This window comes from Cygnus atratus, chromosome 1 (genome assembly GCF_013377495.2).
Source record: "Cygnus atratus isolate AKBS03 ecotype Queensland, Australia chromosome 1, CAtr_DNAZoo_HiC_assembly, whole genome shotgun sequence".
In the NCBI taxonomy this organism is placed as follows: domain Eukaryota; kingdom Metazoa; phylum Chordata; class Aves; order Anseriformes; family Anatidae; genus Cygnus; species Cygnus atratus.
Genome location: NC_066362.1, coordinates 65,901,197 through 65,919,195, shown reverse-complemented (window position 1 = coordinate 65,919,195; position 17,999 = coordinate 65,901,197). Strand labels below are relative to the sequence as shown.

General features: G+C 41.4%; 1 protein-coding gene across 4 annotated transcripts in view; it reads right to left on the bottom strand.

The window, feature by feature from the left end:
- CACNA1C (calcium voltage-gated channel subunit alpha1 C) overlaps positions 1–17,999 on the bottom strand; it is a 478,980-nt gene that overhangs the window by 47,457 nt on the left and 413,524 nt on the right. For 2 of the 4 annotated variants that reach the window (XM_035550683.1, XM_050708637.1), the window contains exons 31-32: positions 3,535–3,618; positions 2,832–2,915 (exon numbers count right to left, since the gene is read on the bottom strand). In XM_035550683.1, the coding sequence (XP_035406576.1) occupies positions 2,832–2,915; positions 3,535–3,618 (168 nt within the window). The remainder of the gene's footprint in view (positions 1–2,831; positions 2,916–3,534; positions 3,619–17,999) is intronic. The other 2 variants (XM_035550684.1, XM_035550685.1) reach the window with 2 other exon arrangements.

Below are 17,999 nucleotides of genomic sequence, written 5' to 3'. Positions count from 1 at the left end.
AGGGATTTCAAAACATTTCAGAACAAACTACATCCATAGCTGCTGCTTATTTATCAGTGCATCAAAAGATTGTGCAAGTTTTTAGTAACAAACGTTAGAAACTAGTAGCAAAGGATTTGCCTAGATAAAAAGAGAAGATTTAAACATGCCAGGTAACAAAAAGACGTGTGCAGAAATCTGTAAAAACTGTATAGAAGGAAAGGATTCTTTAGAGGAGACACAGGGACCATTATGAAATGCTGTTCATAACCCCTATTAAAAGAGTCAGGGCCTCTCCTGCTGCCTTCTCAACTAAGACAGGCATTGGGAGTTTAGACAGAGGCACACCCTCATTCTTCCCAGACATCCGTAACCAGACACTGGGTTCTGGGCTTTGGTTGACATGAACTTGAATTTAGACAGGGAATGGAAAAGAGAGGGAGTCTTGCCAGTGGTAATTAAACACACTAGTATGGATAGCCCTGGAGACTGAAGACGTGAACATAGCACAATTAGCAGCAGCGCGACCTTCTTGACAACATGCCGAGCATGAGTGTGACTTATCTTGCTTAAATTTAATGTCTGAGAGCTGGGCGTCTAGACAAACCTAACAAACCTAGACAATCTCGAGTCACTGGATGGGCACCTCCAGAAAGCAATTCATTTCCCCTGTCATAGACGGGGAGGAATCAGTTGGCCTGGGAAGGTGTATTTCTCTCCACAAACTGCAGAAGGTGACAGTCATCCTCTCAGATGACTGAATATTAATGGGACGTATATCAAAGTGATTTAAACCATGATATAAAAAGTTCTTGAATTTACACAAAATTACTGTGAATTTCTTCAAAAGAATCCATTAGATTTTCCTGCCATCAGGTTGCCCAGAGAAGCAGTGGATGCCCCATGCCTGGAGGTGTTCTAGGCCAGGCTGGATGGGGCCTTGGCCAACCTGATCTGGTGGGTGGCATCCCTGCCTACGGTAGAGGGCTTGGAGTCAGATGATCTTTAAGGTCCCTTCCAACCCAAGCCAATCTATGATTCTATGATAGGCCCCAATTTATTTGGAAAAACAAAAGGATTTCTCTCCTTTCTACTTGGAAGTCTTTTCTACAGACTCAAATATGAGGAGACTCAGGAAAATCTTGCTGATGTTTACTGTCATTCATCTCCTATTAAATGTAGTTATTTCCTCACCTACCATGTACAGTTCTGCCTGTGTGGATGAGAGCTGAACATTTCCATAGTCTGAAGGCTACTAGCAGGTTCCCTGTTTAGTTTTCTTGCGACAAGTGTGGCATAAAAAGACTTTTATGCTGTTCTTTTAAATTAACAACTTTGACCTGCTGATCATTGTAATTTCCCTCTACAAACTTGGCCCAGTCCTAATCTCTCACTAGTAAAAGGGTAACCAATATTGTTTCCAACATTCTGGGTGAAATTAGAACAGAAAGTAGGACACTTGAGAGATGCAAAAAAGAAATAAGATTTAAATGTTACAGTTAGAAACTATCTTCTATTCTCTCAAAAGACAAGAAAAATCTGTGTCAAATTAAATATTTAATTTGTTCAATATTTCATTTAATTTCTTTGTTTCAGAATTAAAAAAAAGGAAGTTAAACAGAAATTAAAGTAGAACCAAAATAGGAAAACATTTTGTTTGAGAAGTTCAAAGCAAGGCATTTTGACTTTTCCAAACTGTTGTCTACATTTTCTCCTAAAGACAGCACTGAGTGAAAACTGCTGTCACTTTTCTGCTTGTGATGGATTGCCTCTACAGTACACAACAATTCCAAGCTGGAATGTTTATTCAACAGTAACATCATTCTGCAAATTGATGATTGATTTGCTCTTCATTAACATCTTTACAGCAATCTTCTTTCGACCTTGCTACTTTCCTGTCTTTACTAAGCTGGATTTTGTAAATTTTTTTTTGCCTGTGCTCATAATGTCAGTGGGTCCTTTGTAGTCTTTCTTTTGGGAACCTTTGTACATCCTGCCTGTCCTTTGTCTATTTATTCAGTAATTCTATTCCCATCCACCTCCAAAGAAAGAGGAAAAAGCTTGCCTGATGTGATTTATTCCTTTGAACACCAGCTGTTCATTTCAGTCTCCATGGCTCATTCAATCCTTCACCTGTCTGCTGAGATGGGCACCACTGGGGCCAATCAGTGTCAGTTGTTCTGCTGGAGTTTGTGAGATGGAGCAAACCAAACTGGGCTGAAACTCTGGTACTTTGTTTTCATTTGGGCTTTCTGCTTTGTTTTTATTTTATTTTTTATTTTTATTTTTCCAAATTAGAAACTAAACATTATGAGCAGGATCCTTTAAACAGAGGTGATTTGGTCTTTATTTCTTTTGGAGGAAGCCTGGGTGAGGAGGCACCAGGAGGACTGTTGGTTTGGTTCCCGCAGTTCCACCTCGAAAGAACTGACCTTTAGATCTCTATGGAGTGGAGGGTATTGAACTGCCATGGGAAGCAAAGCATAACATTGGGTAGACCAAAGTGCTGGCCTGGGACTTTTCTAGAAGCTTCCCATGGCAAAAATAGCTTTTTCACTTACGCTCCACATTTCCCATCACTTTTCCTGCTATACAGTTTAATTCATGCCAGGCGGATTATGAAGGGAAGAGAATGATGCAACAGTCAAAAAGTCCTTTAAGTCGTTCCAAAAATTAAAAGAGAATAAAAACAAAACAAAACAAAATAAAAAGAGAGAGCTTCAAAACTAAACAAAAAAACCTCTGAAAACAAACTCAAAAGAAAGGAGGAAGGGGGAGGAAAAATAAAGAACCCGGGAAAGACAAATGAATGTTAGAGCAGGCACGATCATGGACAGACGCCAGCTACTTACGTTCACCTCGGTGATTGCTATATCAACAATGCTACCCACAACAATCAAGGCGTCAAATGTATTCCATGCATCACAGAAATAGTGCTGCATGTGGCAGAGAAGCCAAGGAAAGAGAAAGAGAGAGAAAGGAAGAGAGAGAAAGCGAGAGAGAAAGAGAGAGAGGGAGAGAGAGAAAGGGAGAGGGAGAAAAGAGGGAAAAAAAGGAAAAAGTAAAATAAATTAAAATAAAAAACAAAACAAAACAAAACAAAGCATGAAAGAGGGAGAGAAGAGGAAAAAAAATAAGAAAAGAAAGAGGTTACGTGGGCATATTAAATAGTCTCTTACCACTCTACAGTATTGGTTGCTCAAACCTCTGTAACGTTTCACATGATGGAGGGTATCAACAAAAGCCTGGTTAGTCAGAAAGTTACTCTCAAGCATGTCTACCTTTTGGAGGGAAAAAAAGCACACACACCCCAAACTCTGTGCGCTTTCACCAGTCACAGCCTTGGGGCAAGCTATGACAAGTGAAAAAGAAGGAGGCGTTTCCCCCCCTCCTTTTTTTTTCCCTGGGAGAAGGAGAAGGACGACGGCAAGTTCAATAAAAGCATGACTAGAGGGAAAAAATCAGAAAAAAAAGAGAAAGAAAGAAAGAAAGAGAGAAGGAACAGCAGAGGAGGAGGAGGTGGTGGTATCCTGGGGAGGGTAGAGTAATACTCACATTAGTTTCACTGAGAATGACGTCTATAATGCTGCCAATTACGATGAGGAAGTCAAAAACATTCCAAGGATCACTAAAGTAACCCTACATAAGGAAGGGGCAGGCAGGATGGGGATTAAAAAGGAATGTTAGACAGACAAAAACAGTTCAAAATTACCATTAGAATTACTGCCCTGATACCTCAAGGGGTTTTCCTCTTAAGTCTACTTGCTGCTTCTCAAGCCGTAGCCCAGTCCTGGCATCCCTGACTTGTGTGACCAGCCCCTATCCAGGCAACGTGATCCCAGGCCAGGTATCCCTCAGCTCCGACTCTGAGATAGGGGAAAAGGGGAAACCATGTAGATCACTTTGAGCATGGCTCCTCTCAGGAGTAGGGGTTGCAGGTCCAGATCCTCCAGACATCTCTGATTCCTAGCAACATAGGTTCCACATCTGGTTTAGATTTGGCTGAGGGAAGAGGGCGGGGATGGTGTCATACTGCTTTCTCAAAAAAAAGACTCCACTTGTGCCAGGGTGAATATTAATTCACCAGTCTGCATTCCAGATACACTGCTCTGTGCTGGTGCTGAGAACAGCCAGGTGGTGTGGCACGACAGAGCAGAGGGCACAATCAAGCTGGGGATGTGCTATTTAAACCTTACAGGTTCTCACCTTTATCTTTACCCAGCCACAATAAGTATTACGACAGCCATTAGCCTAACAGTTTACTAATGCTCTTCTATTACTAATGCTTTTTTTGTCATAAAACTACAGAGCAGGACTGGTATTTATGTTACTCTGAAAGCATATCTGCACCACAAAATGGAAGTGTGAATGTAGCTTGTGATGGTGCATGCCACTAGGAAAGGGGAAGGATGGGAGCAAAGTCAGTTTTAACATGTACTCAGAGTGAGACCTGCTCACTCACTCTAAAGACAGTGCCACAGCATCACTGTGACATTAGCTGTGTAGGACAAGCCATGGCAGATCTGCTAGCACATGCTAAACTCATACCTTCACGTTACCGTGCAGAATTACTTGGAGAGCTACCTCAAACATCTCATCGTCCTAAGCTAATCAGCACTGCTTGTCTTCCCCAACCTGCATGAGTTTTGGCTGGATGATTCATAAGGATACAGGACCTTTTGAGAAAAAGTCCTGTTCAGCCTAGAAAATGAGTTTCTATATGTAAACTTCCTGTCTAACTTAATGTCAAGAGCAAAGAAAATGTGTCTTGGCCCACTGAACACCTGTGCCAACCTCTCCCCTTGTTCTGCAATCCTAAAAGGAGGTAAGTGCTCCGTTTGTGTTTTGGTTTTGTGAGCATGGGCTACTCTGACCTCTCTGTTTCCCAGCTGCAGCATGTCTCCAGTGAGACTGAACCCAAGTTGCACTGCTCCTGCTATTCTTAGCCAGAGAGTCAGGTCATGGGTAAAGTGTGAGTCTGCGTTCCCAGGCAGTGTGTAGAAAGCAAAAAGGAGAAAAGAAAAAAAATCCCAGTACTGGCACTGTATAAGCCAGGCTTGGGAATCTTAAAATACTCCAGGCTCAACCATTATACGGAGCAGGCACTGGCAAAAAGTGTCTTTCTAAACTCTGAAACACTGCCTACCAGGATGCTTTGAGACTCATATTTATTTGAGTGGGGCTGGGAAAAAAACAAACAAACAAAACAAAAAAAAAACAGAGAAAGCCACTGCCCACGTGATTCCACAGCAGTGAAGGGAGCTGACAGAAAGGACTTTGAAGTCTTCGCAACACCAGAAAAAAAAAATCCCTTTAGCCTCCAATCTGAAATTGGCGAATCTTAGCAGATCTACACTGGGAGGAATAATCATCCCATGACTAGTCATTACTACACAATTAGCTACAACAGGGAAGAAGGAAACAGGAGCAAAAGCAAATTCAGAGAATATTATTATTCAGCGTCCAGCCTAGAAAATACACAACAAATATTAGAATGAATTCAGCAGTGATGTCCAGCATCATTAGCAACCAGATGGACCTGGAATAAAACTGTAATTAGACTTCACCAAGAGGAAGGGGAGGGAGAGAACAGCAGATTAAATTGTAGAGGCAAACGCATTTTGAATAGATAAGGGACAGACACAGATCGTACAGAGTTGCAAAAAGTGCCTTTGCAGCCTGATGCGACCTTGGCAGAGAAGACACTCGCAGGATCAAAGAGAATGGAGTAGAAAACAGACCCAATCCTCCTGCCCCATTCGTGTGCACATTCCTGCTGAAGGCAATGGCACCACTTACATGCCAAATTAATACATGCATTGAATAGCATGGCCATCTTTCCCTTTCCTTCTCAAATTGAACAGTTTGGGAACTATTAAGGATGTCAACAGGAACCCAAACAACTCCAAAAAAAACAGAGTTTGCTTTTGGGCAGCTGCAAGGGTGAGGATCCAAGACACGTTGGTCATGTGTTGCCCATGAAAATGATGACTCTACTTTAAAATTTGTGATGATGGATACGTGGTTATTTTTACTATTTTTATAATAATTGGCATCATACTGTAAAAAATATTTTGGGGATAACCAAATTCACAGTTTCTTTTTACTGAGAAACTTTGGACATAAAGCCCAATAGCCATTGCTGCTGTTAAAACAGCATTTGCTGCTGGTACAAAACCCAGGCAATAAGCAGCAGTGAATCCTGTCCTCAGATGACCACTGCAACCAGTGAATTCAACATTGCTCCCAGTTGCAGTAATGTAACCTCACCGGAAGCAATGACATTGCATTAACATAGTTGGCACATCTCAGGAGAGATTCAGGCCTGGAAAGAAAATGTCCCTTTTTCATTGCTGTCACAAATAGCTGCTTTGGACTTTTGTGAGACCACAGAGTATCTGGAGTCACTGCTAAATTCTGTGGAGTTTCTCCAGATTTACACTGTGAGCTCTTCCCCCTGGGATGCTCTGCTGAGTCTCATCAGCCAGCTCCTCACTTGAAAGTCATGGGCTGGCCTGCTCTGGGGTCACAGAAAGACCAGCACAATTGCATGTTACTGTGTGGCTGTGAGGTGGACTCAGAGAGCTCTTCTCTTCCTCCTGTACCTCTTAGATGAATGATCAAGAGGAACCACGGATATGAATGCAGTTTTACTCAACCCCACATCCAATATGCTAGTGTTGAATTAAAGAAACACATGAATTTAAAAACCTTCCTTTCCTCCTCACCTGCTCCCTCTGTTTCAAACAGAAGGGTGAAAAATGGGAAGATATTATTCACAGTAAGAGAGCTTAAAGAAAACAGAGAACATAGATGCTTCATTTGTGTGCAAGGTAATGGAATCCTTCCTAAAAAGCTACCCTCTTTGGAGACATTCATCTACGAATGGCCATTACTCAGGTTTGATTCAGACCTCATAATCTTGTCAGGAGTTATGAGCACATATTAAGAGTGAATTACACCCCTGGCCCGGGGACATGCTTCTTGTGACCTCAAAGTACCTCACTGGAGCGTACCAGGGTGGCTAATGACAGACAAGCTGAATGAAGGGAGAGCTTTCCCTCTAGTAAAGAGGTTGTATTTCTAAACTATTTTTCCCACCAGAAAGTTCTGTATACTTTTCCCAAGGGGAAGGAGGTCTGACTGGAAATGAATTGATGGCACTGTTTGTTTTTGCAGTACAGGAATTTAGAGTGCAATACCATATTTTACCCTTAAAGGGAGACACTTCACCCTGATTTAGCTGTATAATTTCATGTCACATTATGGCAGCCCAAGGGGCATGCTGGGGAAGGGTAGTCACCCTCTCTTGTGGGAGTTCTCTGGAGGTCTATGAAGCTTTCAGGGAGAAAGGAGGACAGAAAGAGACCAGGAGGATTGGATTGAATATTCAGGAAGCATGAAATAACCCCACCGTTAGAGCACTTTTTTTTTTCTTCCCAGTTTTTATTTTCCCAAAGGTAGCAAAGAATAGTGAATCATCACATGATCCATATGTTAATGAAAGGCTGAGCATAAATATGCAGTAGCTGACTGGAATGGAATCTCATTTGTGTGAGGGGAGCAGACATTGTAGCATTTCAGAATGAGTATGCCAATCATTTTTATGTTTCCTAGTCACTGAGATTAGCTATCAAAGAAGCTGGGGTTTGTTTTGGTACTAATGGAACCACTGAAATCTCTGGAGACCATTTCTTTTACTTTCTGCGAATATGAGATCCTAAATGCAGTATCTAAGAAGCCTCATTAACAAGAAGGAAAATCACCCACTGGAGCCTGTCAGAAGGTCTGAGCTCAGAGTCACCTAGGGCCCATAATAAGTACAGGAGGTGGCTGGAGAGCTATACAGCTGTACTGAAGCACAGAAATCCTCAGTGGAAGGGTGCTGCTTGAGTTGTGGTACCAGCTGGGTTATGAGCATCCAGGCCTGTGGGAGCTGCAGGGTCATTTCTGTATTAATTAACATGGAGTTATTGGTCTGCTTAGTCCCAGGTTTTCATTTCTGTCTCCTATGAAGTGGTTGGCAAAATTAAAAAAAAACAAACAACAAACAACACAAACCCTCTGAGAGAAAAGCCACTAAGGATGAAGAGCACAGCAAGGGCCAAGGGTATTCATTGGGTGGGATCTAAATGCACTGGAGAGCATCTGAAAGGGTCAGATACTCTCCAGTGGAAGAGGGTGCCACAATGTCATAGGATAACAGGGAAAGATATGCATGCATGCATGTATGTATGCATGTAGGAATACAGAAAGGACGTATCAAGGCAGAGAAAATGAGACATATAGATAACTACAGGGCCTAAAAGGAAATTAAACCTTGCCACCACTTATCTGAAGTGAACCAACATACTCAGATGACAAAAAGAAACATTAATCTTAACAAGTAAGAGTATATAGGAAGGAGAGAAAGGGGTTGATTGATATTCAGTGTGATTCCGTATCAAAAATATCCTGCTGATCATAAAGGGCACCAAAGCATACTTTGCTGGTGACTTGAAAAGTGGGATGAACTGCCACAGTTTGGCTGATGCTTAATAGGGGAATTATTTTCTGAAAATGCAGCGCACTATTTGGAGTTGTGAGAGTCAGTTTTCAGACTCCATTAAAAGAGGATTTCCTGGAAAGAATTTTTGTAAGGGACAGTTTCATTGGAAAACAGAATAAAATCAAATGACATTTACACAGTACTGTGACTTTTGGCATACCTTCTCACAGCAGATTGGAGAGATTCGCATATAACCTGAGAAATCTTACAAACCTACTATAGCTGCTACCAAATGGAGATAATGCAAGTACAAGTTCTGTTATGCTGAGATACCATTTAGCCATAACAGCAATCAGAGAAATTAGCAGAAGCTAATAGAGAAGGAATAAAGTGGAGGATGCAGCTGCTTGAAGCTCCTGACAGGCTGCGGGAAAACAGCATCTATTTGCATACTATCTATCAGCTCTCATCCATTGACGGATTAATTCTGAGACACAGGCTCCCTGCAGTTCACCTACCAGTCACTGTAATGAGTCACTGCTGCAGGGAATTGCACAACTCTCCCTTGTACTCCATCAAATCTTTCTGCAGACAGGGAGCAAGGAGAGGAGCTTTTCAGCTCCCCAGGCAGTTCCAAAGGTTTGCTTCATTCTGAAGAGGTCTCCTGCCTCTCTCTGCTTATTCCATAAGAAAATAAGACCAACTTGTAGAACAAGATAGGTGCTCAATAACGTTGATATTTAACTTTATCCTCTCTCACTCTGTTTCATGCTCTCTCTCACAACTCCCACATAAAAATGTCAGTAAAAGCAGACAGGTGTCCCTTGGTGCCTGAAAGCCTGTCTGGACATACTAGACACTGACAGAAACAAAGGAGTGGTAGGACTTGAATGGTTCTGTGATCTGGATAAAGACCCCAAATGTTTATTTCAAGGTCACTGGTACAAATCTAAGGTAGCTTGTTACTGGTTAAAAGTGACCACCTACTGTTTATCGTGTGAGAGCCTGTAGGTCCTAAAGTGAGTTATCGGTCTCACAACTTCTAGTGGACAAATATCTCAACCACACACAAACAAGAAAAGAACTAAAAGAACAGAAAACCACCATTGCCTGAACAGAGATTCCTAACTCCTGTTTTACAAGCTTAAACATTTACAGAGGCTGGAGCTACATAATCTCTTGTGTTAGAACATTTTTTTATGCTCTCTACACCTACAGTTAATCAACAATATTGTGGAGACATGCTTAGAGAAGTCTTCATCATATCTGTTCTGGGAACTGGGAATCCCCATTTCCAGATCTTGCAACCCAGATCATTCCCCTAGAACTGTATTTTCTAGATGTTCCTTTGGGCCCCTCCATTCCCACCTATGTGGTGGTACAGTCATCTCACACCTCTCTGTATTTCATCTCCTCTAAAATGGCTAGTAGTATGCAGCACTCAACCACGTGGGAGGCTTTAAGTGCAATGTTATGGCCACAGGTCCTCCAAAGACTGGCGCAGAAACAGCACGAAGGCAATGTGGAAGTATGTATTATGATGTATTATAGAAGCATCTCTTATTGTTGGGACAGATTATATTTCAAGGCAACATGCTGGGAAGGCCTAAGGAAATGATAACAGCAAAACATGCTGAAACTGGATGATTCAACTAGCTGACCCTGATGTCAGAGCTAAGAACCTGGGTCGCTCTTAGCTGCCTTTGAAGAAAGAGTGAGCTATGCCTCAGAACAGTAATGCCTAAGGCCTTCTTGGTATAAATGCATGAAAATTAAGCCAAAATAAAAGAAAGCTCTCTTATCAATGCTGCTGGCCACCTAGAAAAAGTGAAATAAACTTTCTTAGTTTTTCTACAGGTATGTTGTGGCACAGTGATACCCTATGAGGAGTTGGGCCCTTTTCCTTAGGAGCAATAATTACACCAATCGTTTAGCAATCACTGCCCCGCAATCAAAACCAGACTTGCTCTCAGCAAAAGGAAATGAAATCAATAACAGTCTTACTGGAAAGACTGAAAAGTGAATGTGATGGCTTGCTATATCTGAACAGATCATTTATCACAAAATGGATTCTGTGAAAATTTTGCTGTCAAATTCCATTAGGAAAGAGTTGTAAATACTCAAAGACTTTGCAAAGTCTATAAAAAGTAGGTCTTAATGAGAATGAAAAAATAACTTCTGAAGGCAATAAACCAAACCATCAACAAGAAAAAGTGTCATGAAAAGGGCAAAAGGATAGGCTTTGCTATCTAAGACAGTCTGTCTTCTAAAGTAGGACTGACATCCCAGCTTAGGGAAGAATGATTCAAAAGAAGTAAAACAAAACCTGTAAGAACATAATCTTTCAGTCTGAAGAGCCATTTACTGTGTGGGAAGATGAGACAGTGGCAGGAAATGGTTGAAGAGGCACTCTGAATACAGGGCTGGACTTGGAATAGTTTCTCTTGTTTCTGTATGCACCATGGGAAAAGGCTATGGACTGCTCTGCTGTGGTTGCTGCGAGGATAGTGGGTACTCACTGGAAGAAAGGCAGTGTCTTCCAAAAACAGGCTAGTAGATATGACTGATAAATATAGATACATTTTAAGGTAAATTTAATGCAGGTTAAGTTATCTCCATTTTCAGAAAGGCTTGATTTTATATGGATTAGAGCAGTTAGTAAAACAACGCCTACTTTCATGTAGTCCACCAATCACAACTTTCAGAAAGAGTGTGGTTACACTCATTTACACTTGGGGAAACAGGAATATAGAAAACAAAAGTCTCCAAAATCCTACAAAAGACAGGTGGATGGCAGAGAGCAGAAGTCAACCCTCTTAGACTTCATTTCAGTGACCACTTGGCAGTGGAAATGTTGTTTCCTAAACCAATGAACAGTTCTTAACAGGGGCTGTATCACAGTCTGTTATCTGATACCATTCTTACATGAAAAGAGGATTCACATCTACGAGAACTTTTGACCCTTTAAAATAACCTTACATGAAGTGATAGAAGATTGGGATTTTTCTTCTGTGAGTGAGAGCAAGTCACTTTTTCCTGGATCTGTTCCCTTACATGCTGCTGCAGACGCTGTCTGTGCTGTTGTGAATGAGACCCCAGTGCACCATCCCACTGGGCTTTTAACACTGTGTGAATAATTTTCTATATTAAATAATTAAGTGTAATAGCTAATACAGCACTTCCCACACTGTTGCATTGTGCAGTCATATCATTATTTTTGATCATTTATAATGACATTAAAACCCTCAAGTGCCAGACTGAAAATAAATCTGTCACAATGTTGCAGTAATATGCAAATTCTCTGGGTACATTTGCTGTGAAGGAAATGGTCCTCTCTCATTGAAGCTCTTATGAGGTTTCTTTAACATTTTTTTCTGCCTGCTGAATTCTCCATTGATCCTCCAGAAAGCTGGAGGATTACACAGCTCTAGCTGATGAGTGTTAGAAATGTCATACATCCTATAAAACAATATTTAAAGAATCTATTTGCGTGCAGAGAATTGTTGGCTTCCTCCTCCAAGAAAGAGAACATCCTGCAGTTAAACAATGCAACATGGGAAGCAGCAGATCAAATAGCCTTTTTGTCCCTCATCAGTTGTTTCTACCATGATGTGAAAGGACCACTTTTTTGCACGAAGAGGGAAATTTGTTCTGTACACTTATTTCATTCTTGGCCTCTTCTTTGGGGGCGGCAACAAAGAAGCCAACTGGGATCAATTCTGCTGGTGCCCTTCTGTGATGTACGTTTTCCAGGAGGGAATTGGAGAGACCAGTATACTTCATTCAGGATGCCAACCAGCCCTCAGAAGGAAGACTTTGATGCTTCCTGACCCAGATTCCACAAGAGGTATGAGCTAGGATTTACTGCAAAATTCCACTTCTCATCATCAGTCTAGTTTCTTCTGTTACATTCACCTACCAACTGTTTTCACACTGCGTGACTTGTTTAGGTGGAGTCATGCCTATGCCATCTCAGAATATAAGCATATGCACAATAGAAAAACTTTAGTCTGACACTACTTTCCTTTCCTTTGAAGTGTTGGGAATGGCCAGACTTCCCCTCCCACACATACTCAGGAACTGGTGAGGGACTCAGTGAAATCTGGAAGTATCAATGAGGATTTGCTGTACTTTCACAGTTATTTGCTTGCTGACTCCTCATTTGTGGAAATTGTTACTAAAACAACCAAATCCCTGAGCGTTCTGATGCAAATTTCTTTTTCTGTACTAAACTGGAGAATTTGTTGTTTAAGGCTCTACAGCTACATCAGGTACACTGTTTAACTTAATGGGTCAGCACAGTAAAACACCAGGATGTGGTTCCTTTTTTTTTTAATGTCACTTCCATGTCAGGTGTCTCCATAACAGACTCCCGAATGGTTTCAGTTTAAGGCCTGGAATAACAGCAGCGTTGTGGCCCTGGGCTAGTGGGATGCCCTTCCACATTCTGCAAGAGTCTCAAAGCCAAGCTGCTTAGAGAGGGCAGTGGCACAGAATGTGCTGCAAAAGACCCACTTCCTTTCTGAGCCTCTCTTTTCGCTCTTTTGGATGAAATTCAGATAGAAATTCCATCAAGCAAGCAGAATCAAAAAGCAAGGCTACCTGATGACCCTCTGTTCCAACCCACAAATGTGTATAAAGGATTGAGATAACTTTATCGTCTATGTCCACAATAATTATTACGAATATTTCTTGACTTTACATCAAAGTCACCTAAAAATGATGCTCTGACATACAATATTTTCGGTATCACTTAGCGAAGAGGCTCATTCTTCCTCCCAGACCTACAGAAACGAAAGGCTATATGGTCCGCTCTCCACGTGACATATATGCCATGCAAGATGCATGAAACTCCTGGCAGAGAAGTAATCATAGTGAAGAGAAAGCAGAGGACTAAGTAACGAAGAATTAAGATTTTTCCCTTTTCTAGTGTATTTCTGAAAACCTTGGGCCTGAATCAGCGGTTCTTTGGGAGCCTCAGACTGACTGCATTCATACTGTGCAGTGTCTGGACATGCATTTCAGAAATGCCAGGGACTTCTGGTCATGTAGCTGCAGGGTTTATTGAAGCAGCTGGCAGTAATTCCAGCTGGGCTACTGGCTATATAAAAGATGCAGAGGAATGTTAAACATATTCAGACTTCACCCAGAAAAAAAAAAAAATGGGGTGAAAAAGAAAAGCATTTCTGGGGAATCATGCTGTTGTTAACTTTTTGCAACAGAGCTGAGATTATTCCAGAGAAGTGGGGAAATACACTGCACCTGATTTTTGTTGCAAATTATTTTGATGAAACAGTACACAGGAAGGTTCTGTGGTTGAGATACTGATGTGTTTGAACATGGAGGCCTGGGATGTCTGCCAGAGAACTTCAGTAAAATGTTGAAACACAAAGAGATGTTCATTAGCTTAAAAGCTATGAATTTTAATTCTCTTTTTCATTTTTAGAAACCTCTTTCCATGTCCACTTTTCCTTTCATCTCTATTTCTGTTCTTCTTTTCCTTCCATTTGTTTTGCCCAATCATTTATTTCTCCATTTTACTAATATCTTCCTCTGTCTGGATCTTTTTTTTTTTTCTTTTTCCTTCCCCCTCTTTTTTCTTTTTCTTTCTGCCTTAAGGAATATTCTGTCATTTCCCACTTTCCATAATCTGTGTATGGCTTTTCTTCCCATCCAGATTTGGTTTCCCTCTCCTTTTCCCCCAGACATTGTTCTTCCTGTATATTTAGTTCTCTCACTTCCTTCAGTTCACATACATTATTACCTGACTATTCCTAGTTCTCTCCATGCTGCTTCTTACCATCATTATCAAACAGAGCTCACTCTTCCTATTTGTTGAATGAGGTATATTTTTCCCAACCACAGATCCCAAAATATATTAGCTTTCTTACCCCTTCCTTTGCCATTTCATACTCTAACAGAGGCAGGGTTAGAGACTGCCCTTACTGTTGCGCTGAGTAGACGAATCAATCAGCAAATGCTCTGTCTAGATGCTGGCTGCCCGAAACAGAAAGGGTAATACTGAAGCCGAGGAGATGAAACAATTAGAAACCAATTACTTAGGTTATGAACCTGCCAAAGGCAGCAGACAAAATCTACAAAAAGACCTTTGACAGCCAGAATTGTGTATCTGAAGCCCATGAGAGGGAGGCAGCTATCTGCACCGTGGGATCTGCATGGCTCTTTTTCTGAGCCTGTGGATAACCCAACAAAAATTAAGGCTTGCTTATACTACCTACACATTTACACAACCTACACTACTAATTTATACCACTATACTTCATCCTAGACCATGTGATTTTTAACCAAACATGATTCCTATGTCTGTTGGATGGAACTGCAGTGCTTTCAGCAGTGGGCAAAAGTCCACGTAATTGTAACCAGGTTTCCTGGTATTTTTATATCAGTGCAGAATGTCTTTGTTTTCTCCATATAAGCTGGAGAAATAAAACACTGTGATGAATGGTGCCGGGGCAGCATCCTAAGGTATTTGGGTATTTCTAAAGGTACTAGAATGGAGAACTACACAAAGCATTAGATTTCCAAAATTAACCCACCTTGTTTCAGTGGTGCAGTAAATAGATTGAATATAAATCTCAGCTGTTTGGAGCCTCTATCCTGATCAAGGAATGACTGATTATGATCTTAGTGAGAAAGAAGAATGTAAGTAGTATCAGGCAGCCAGTGTGACTTCAGGAGAGACTGCTCAGAGGTCTGTTTATAAGCATAAATGTACTAGAAATGGAGTAGTAAAAAGGGAACAAAAACAGATGAGTCATTGTGCAGGTTTGAGAAGAGATAACAGTGCATCAAATGCATGATAAATGCTGAGTGAGAGGTGCTTAACGAGGAATAAAGAACGGCAAATACATCAGGAGAGAAAGAAACACTAAGGACAGGTAGATCCATCCGTAAGCAGAGACTAAGATATAACCATGGCTGATATCCATGACTTCCACAACTCAGAGGGTCATAGCCCTTCCTGGGATCACATAGGATTATCTGCCTTGTACTGAATGTGAAACTTGTTTGAAACAGTGCACAGAACTCTGAACTCTGCTGCAGGAAAATGACATTAAAGAATGGCAAGAATTTGGAGCAAAGTAGCAGTGATAAATGAAGGACTGAGCTAACTATCTGAGGAAGGACAGATGGCGTTGTTACAGGCTGCTTTACAAGTAACATCCATAAACACCCAGGGAAGAAAGGTGCTGACAGTGTCTGGCAAAGGGAATAGACTTGTGATCTGTAGTCCCTCTGATAGTCATAATTCCAAAGAGGAAATCCCCAAGATTCCCTTTCCACACACAGACCTGGATTTGACAAAATATATGATTGTGTAGTTCCACTGGTATATCTTCTATGCTTTGAGATGACAGAGACAGTGGTAGAAAATCCAAAATTCTCAGATTACTAGTCCTGCCCTTGCTAATAGGAGGATGTATGAAATATTTCCCGAAATAAAATTAGATATGGTTCATCAGTAAAACAACCCATTCCAGGGAGCTGGAAAGATCTGAAATTCCTGCAGGAGGATCCATCCCCATATTAGCACTTATGTTGACAGATGGTGCAGCTTCATATGAATAGGAATTTTAAGTCATTTTTTGTAAGCTGAAAAGATAAATTCCAGGCAGATTTTGTAGAGCAGCTGGTCCTTTGTAGACCGCTCCTTGTGGTGACATTGTTAAGAAGCTAGGACAGTGGTAACTGTGAGCACACCAGACAGCAGAGCACCTCTCATTCCCTTCAGTAGTTTTCTTTGGAAAATGCACGAAGTAGCAGCAGCTTTCTCCATGCAGAAACTGGAAAACAGCTCACCAGATGGGCTGGAGAATTTATAAAATTAGAAAAACAAAGCAGCAAAAGGCCTTGGCTCAACAGCATTACTTCTAGACTGTCTCTTTGAAGTAACTACTTTTGAATCAGTTTATGCGCTTTAGCCAAGAAAAACACTCAGGTCCATTTGGGAATTTTGCTTCAGAGCAGCGCGTTAATACTCTGTAAGGAGATGGAGGGCATGTAGTAGATGTTTTCTATATCAGCAGCCCTAATCAACCCAAATCTCTCTTGCGCATCGTTAGCACACCCTCCTGCCAAGACTGCATCAGACACAGATGAGCTGTCTTATACTGTGCTTATATTTATCCTGCAAGAAACCTGGGAGAACTGATCCTCTCCTCCACAAAATGCACCACACAGAAACACGTGGGCTCTCAGAGGCTGGCCTTGTCCCTGCCCAGCATGTGCTACCTATACCCACAGATAGCTACTACAGTTAACATACCTTTCTTCTCTACAGCCTCCCTGGAGACTAAACAAACCAAAACACTTCACAGAAGATGGCCCATAAAAAGCTGACTAGGGCAACCAATCCCAAAAGTAACAGTATGTTTAGTTAGGAGAACCCTTGCCTTTCTACCTCCTTCACATATTTTCTCTAAGTGTTAGAAGATGAGCGCTGTCTCAGACGTGGCTCCTTATTCCTACAGCTGGCTTTTCAATAAGTAAATCTCTGCTCTTACCAGAACGACTAGTTGCAGGGCTGGATTATCCCAATCAGTTCTTTGCAGTCAGGCAGATATGTGCTCCTACTTAATGTCTATGCAACTGACTGTGTATTTGCTTTTTTCCACCTTCACTATCAGGAGCAGCAAATAAGCAGGACATGTCTCTTCACAGAATATGAGCAAAGAAATAAAAACTGTATGCATTGAAAAATCTGTGCACTCAGAGACTGCCAACTCTTCCATTATTACACAGGTAGTAAATAGCATTGTAGTGGCAATAAACTGCTATTATTTTATATAATACTGAGCACCACACCACTGCCTGCAGCAGGAATTCCGCATATTGTGAACTCCAGGCTTCCCTCCAAGGCAGGGCATGGGCAAGTCCCCGTGGTGACTTCTGTAAGGAGCTAGGGTGGTAGCAGCTCTTAGCATCCCAGAGATCTCTCCCAGTTCCCTTACCAATTCTCTGTAGTAAAGGTATGAATAAACAGCAGCTTGTTCTAATTTGCACAGATGGAAAAAAATGTGATCCCATATTGCTGCTGCAGACCATTCATTCCAAGGTGCCTTTAGGAAGCAACTGTGCAAAGAAAAACTCTGTGGCAGCTGCTTCAGAGTTACAAGTCAGTTAGAGTGCTGCTTGCTGTAGTGGAGGGTTAGCTGCAGCATCCACTGCTGGGCTAAGCACTGCAAAATCGTGGAAAATAGAGTGGAGTTCACCACTTTCAGTTCTGTGCTCAGTTCTGTTCTGCCACTTTCTCCTGGGCATTGTCACTAAGGCAAGAACACAACACCTTCAGTTACCTAAGTTTCCTGCTTTTTTGCCAGTTTTACTGACAACAAGCTTACAGCTTCTTCATTTTAGGTACTCTTCAGACAGAAAAAAAAAGTGATGTTGGAGCACAAAATCAAATTGAGCAAAGGAGCTTAAAGTCTGGTTTGTGTTTTACTGCTCTGGAAATTGCAGACGATTCTGCATTTCTGCATTCAGCATTCTGAAATTGCCATTTGGTACCTGG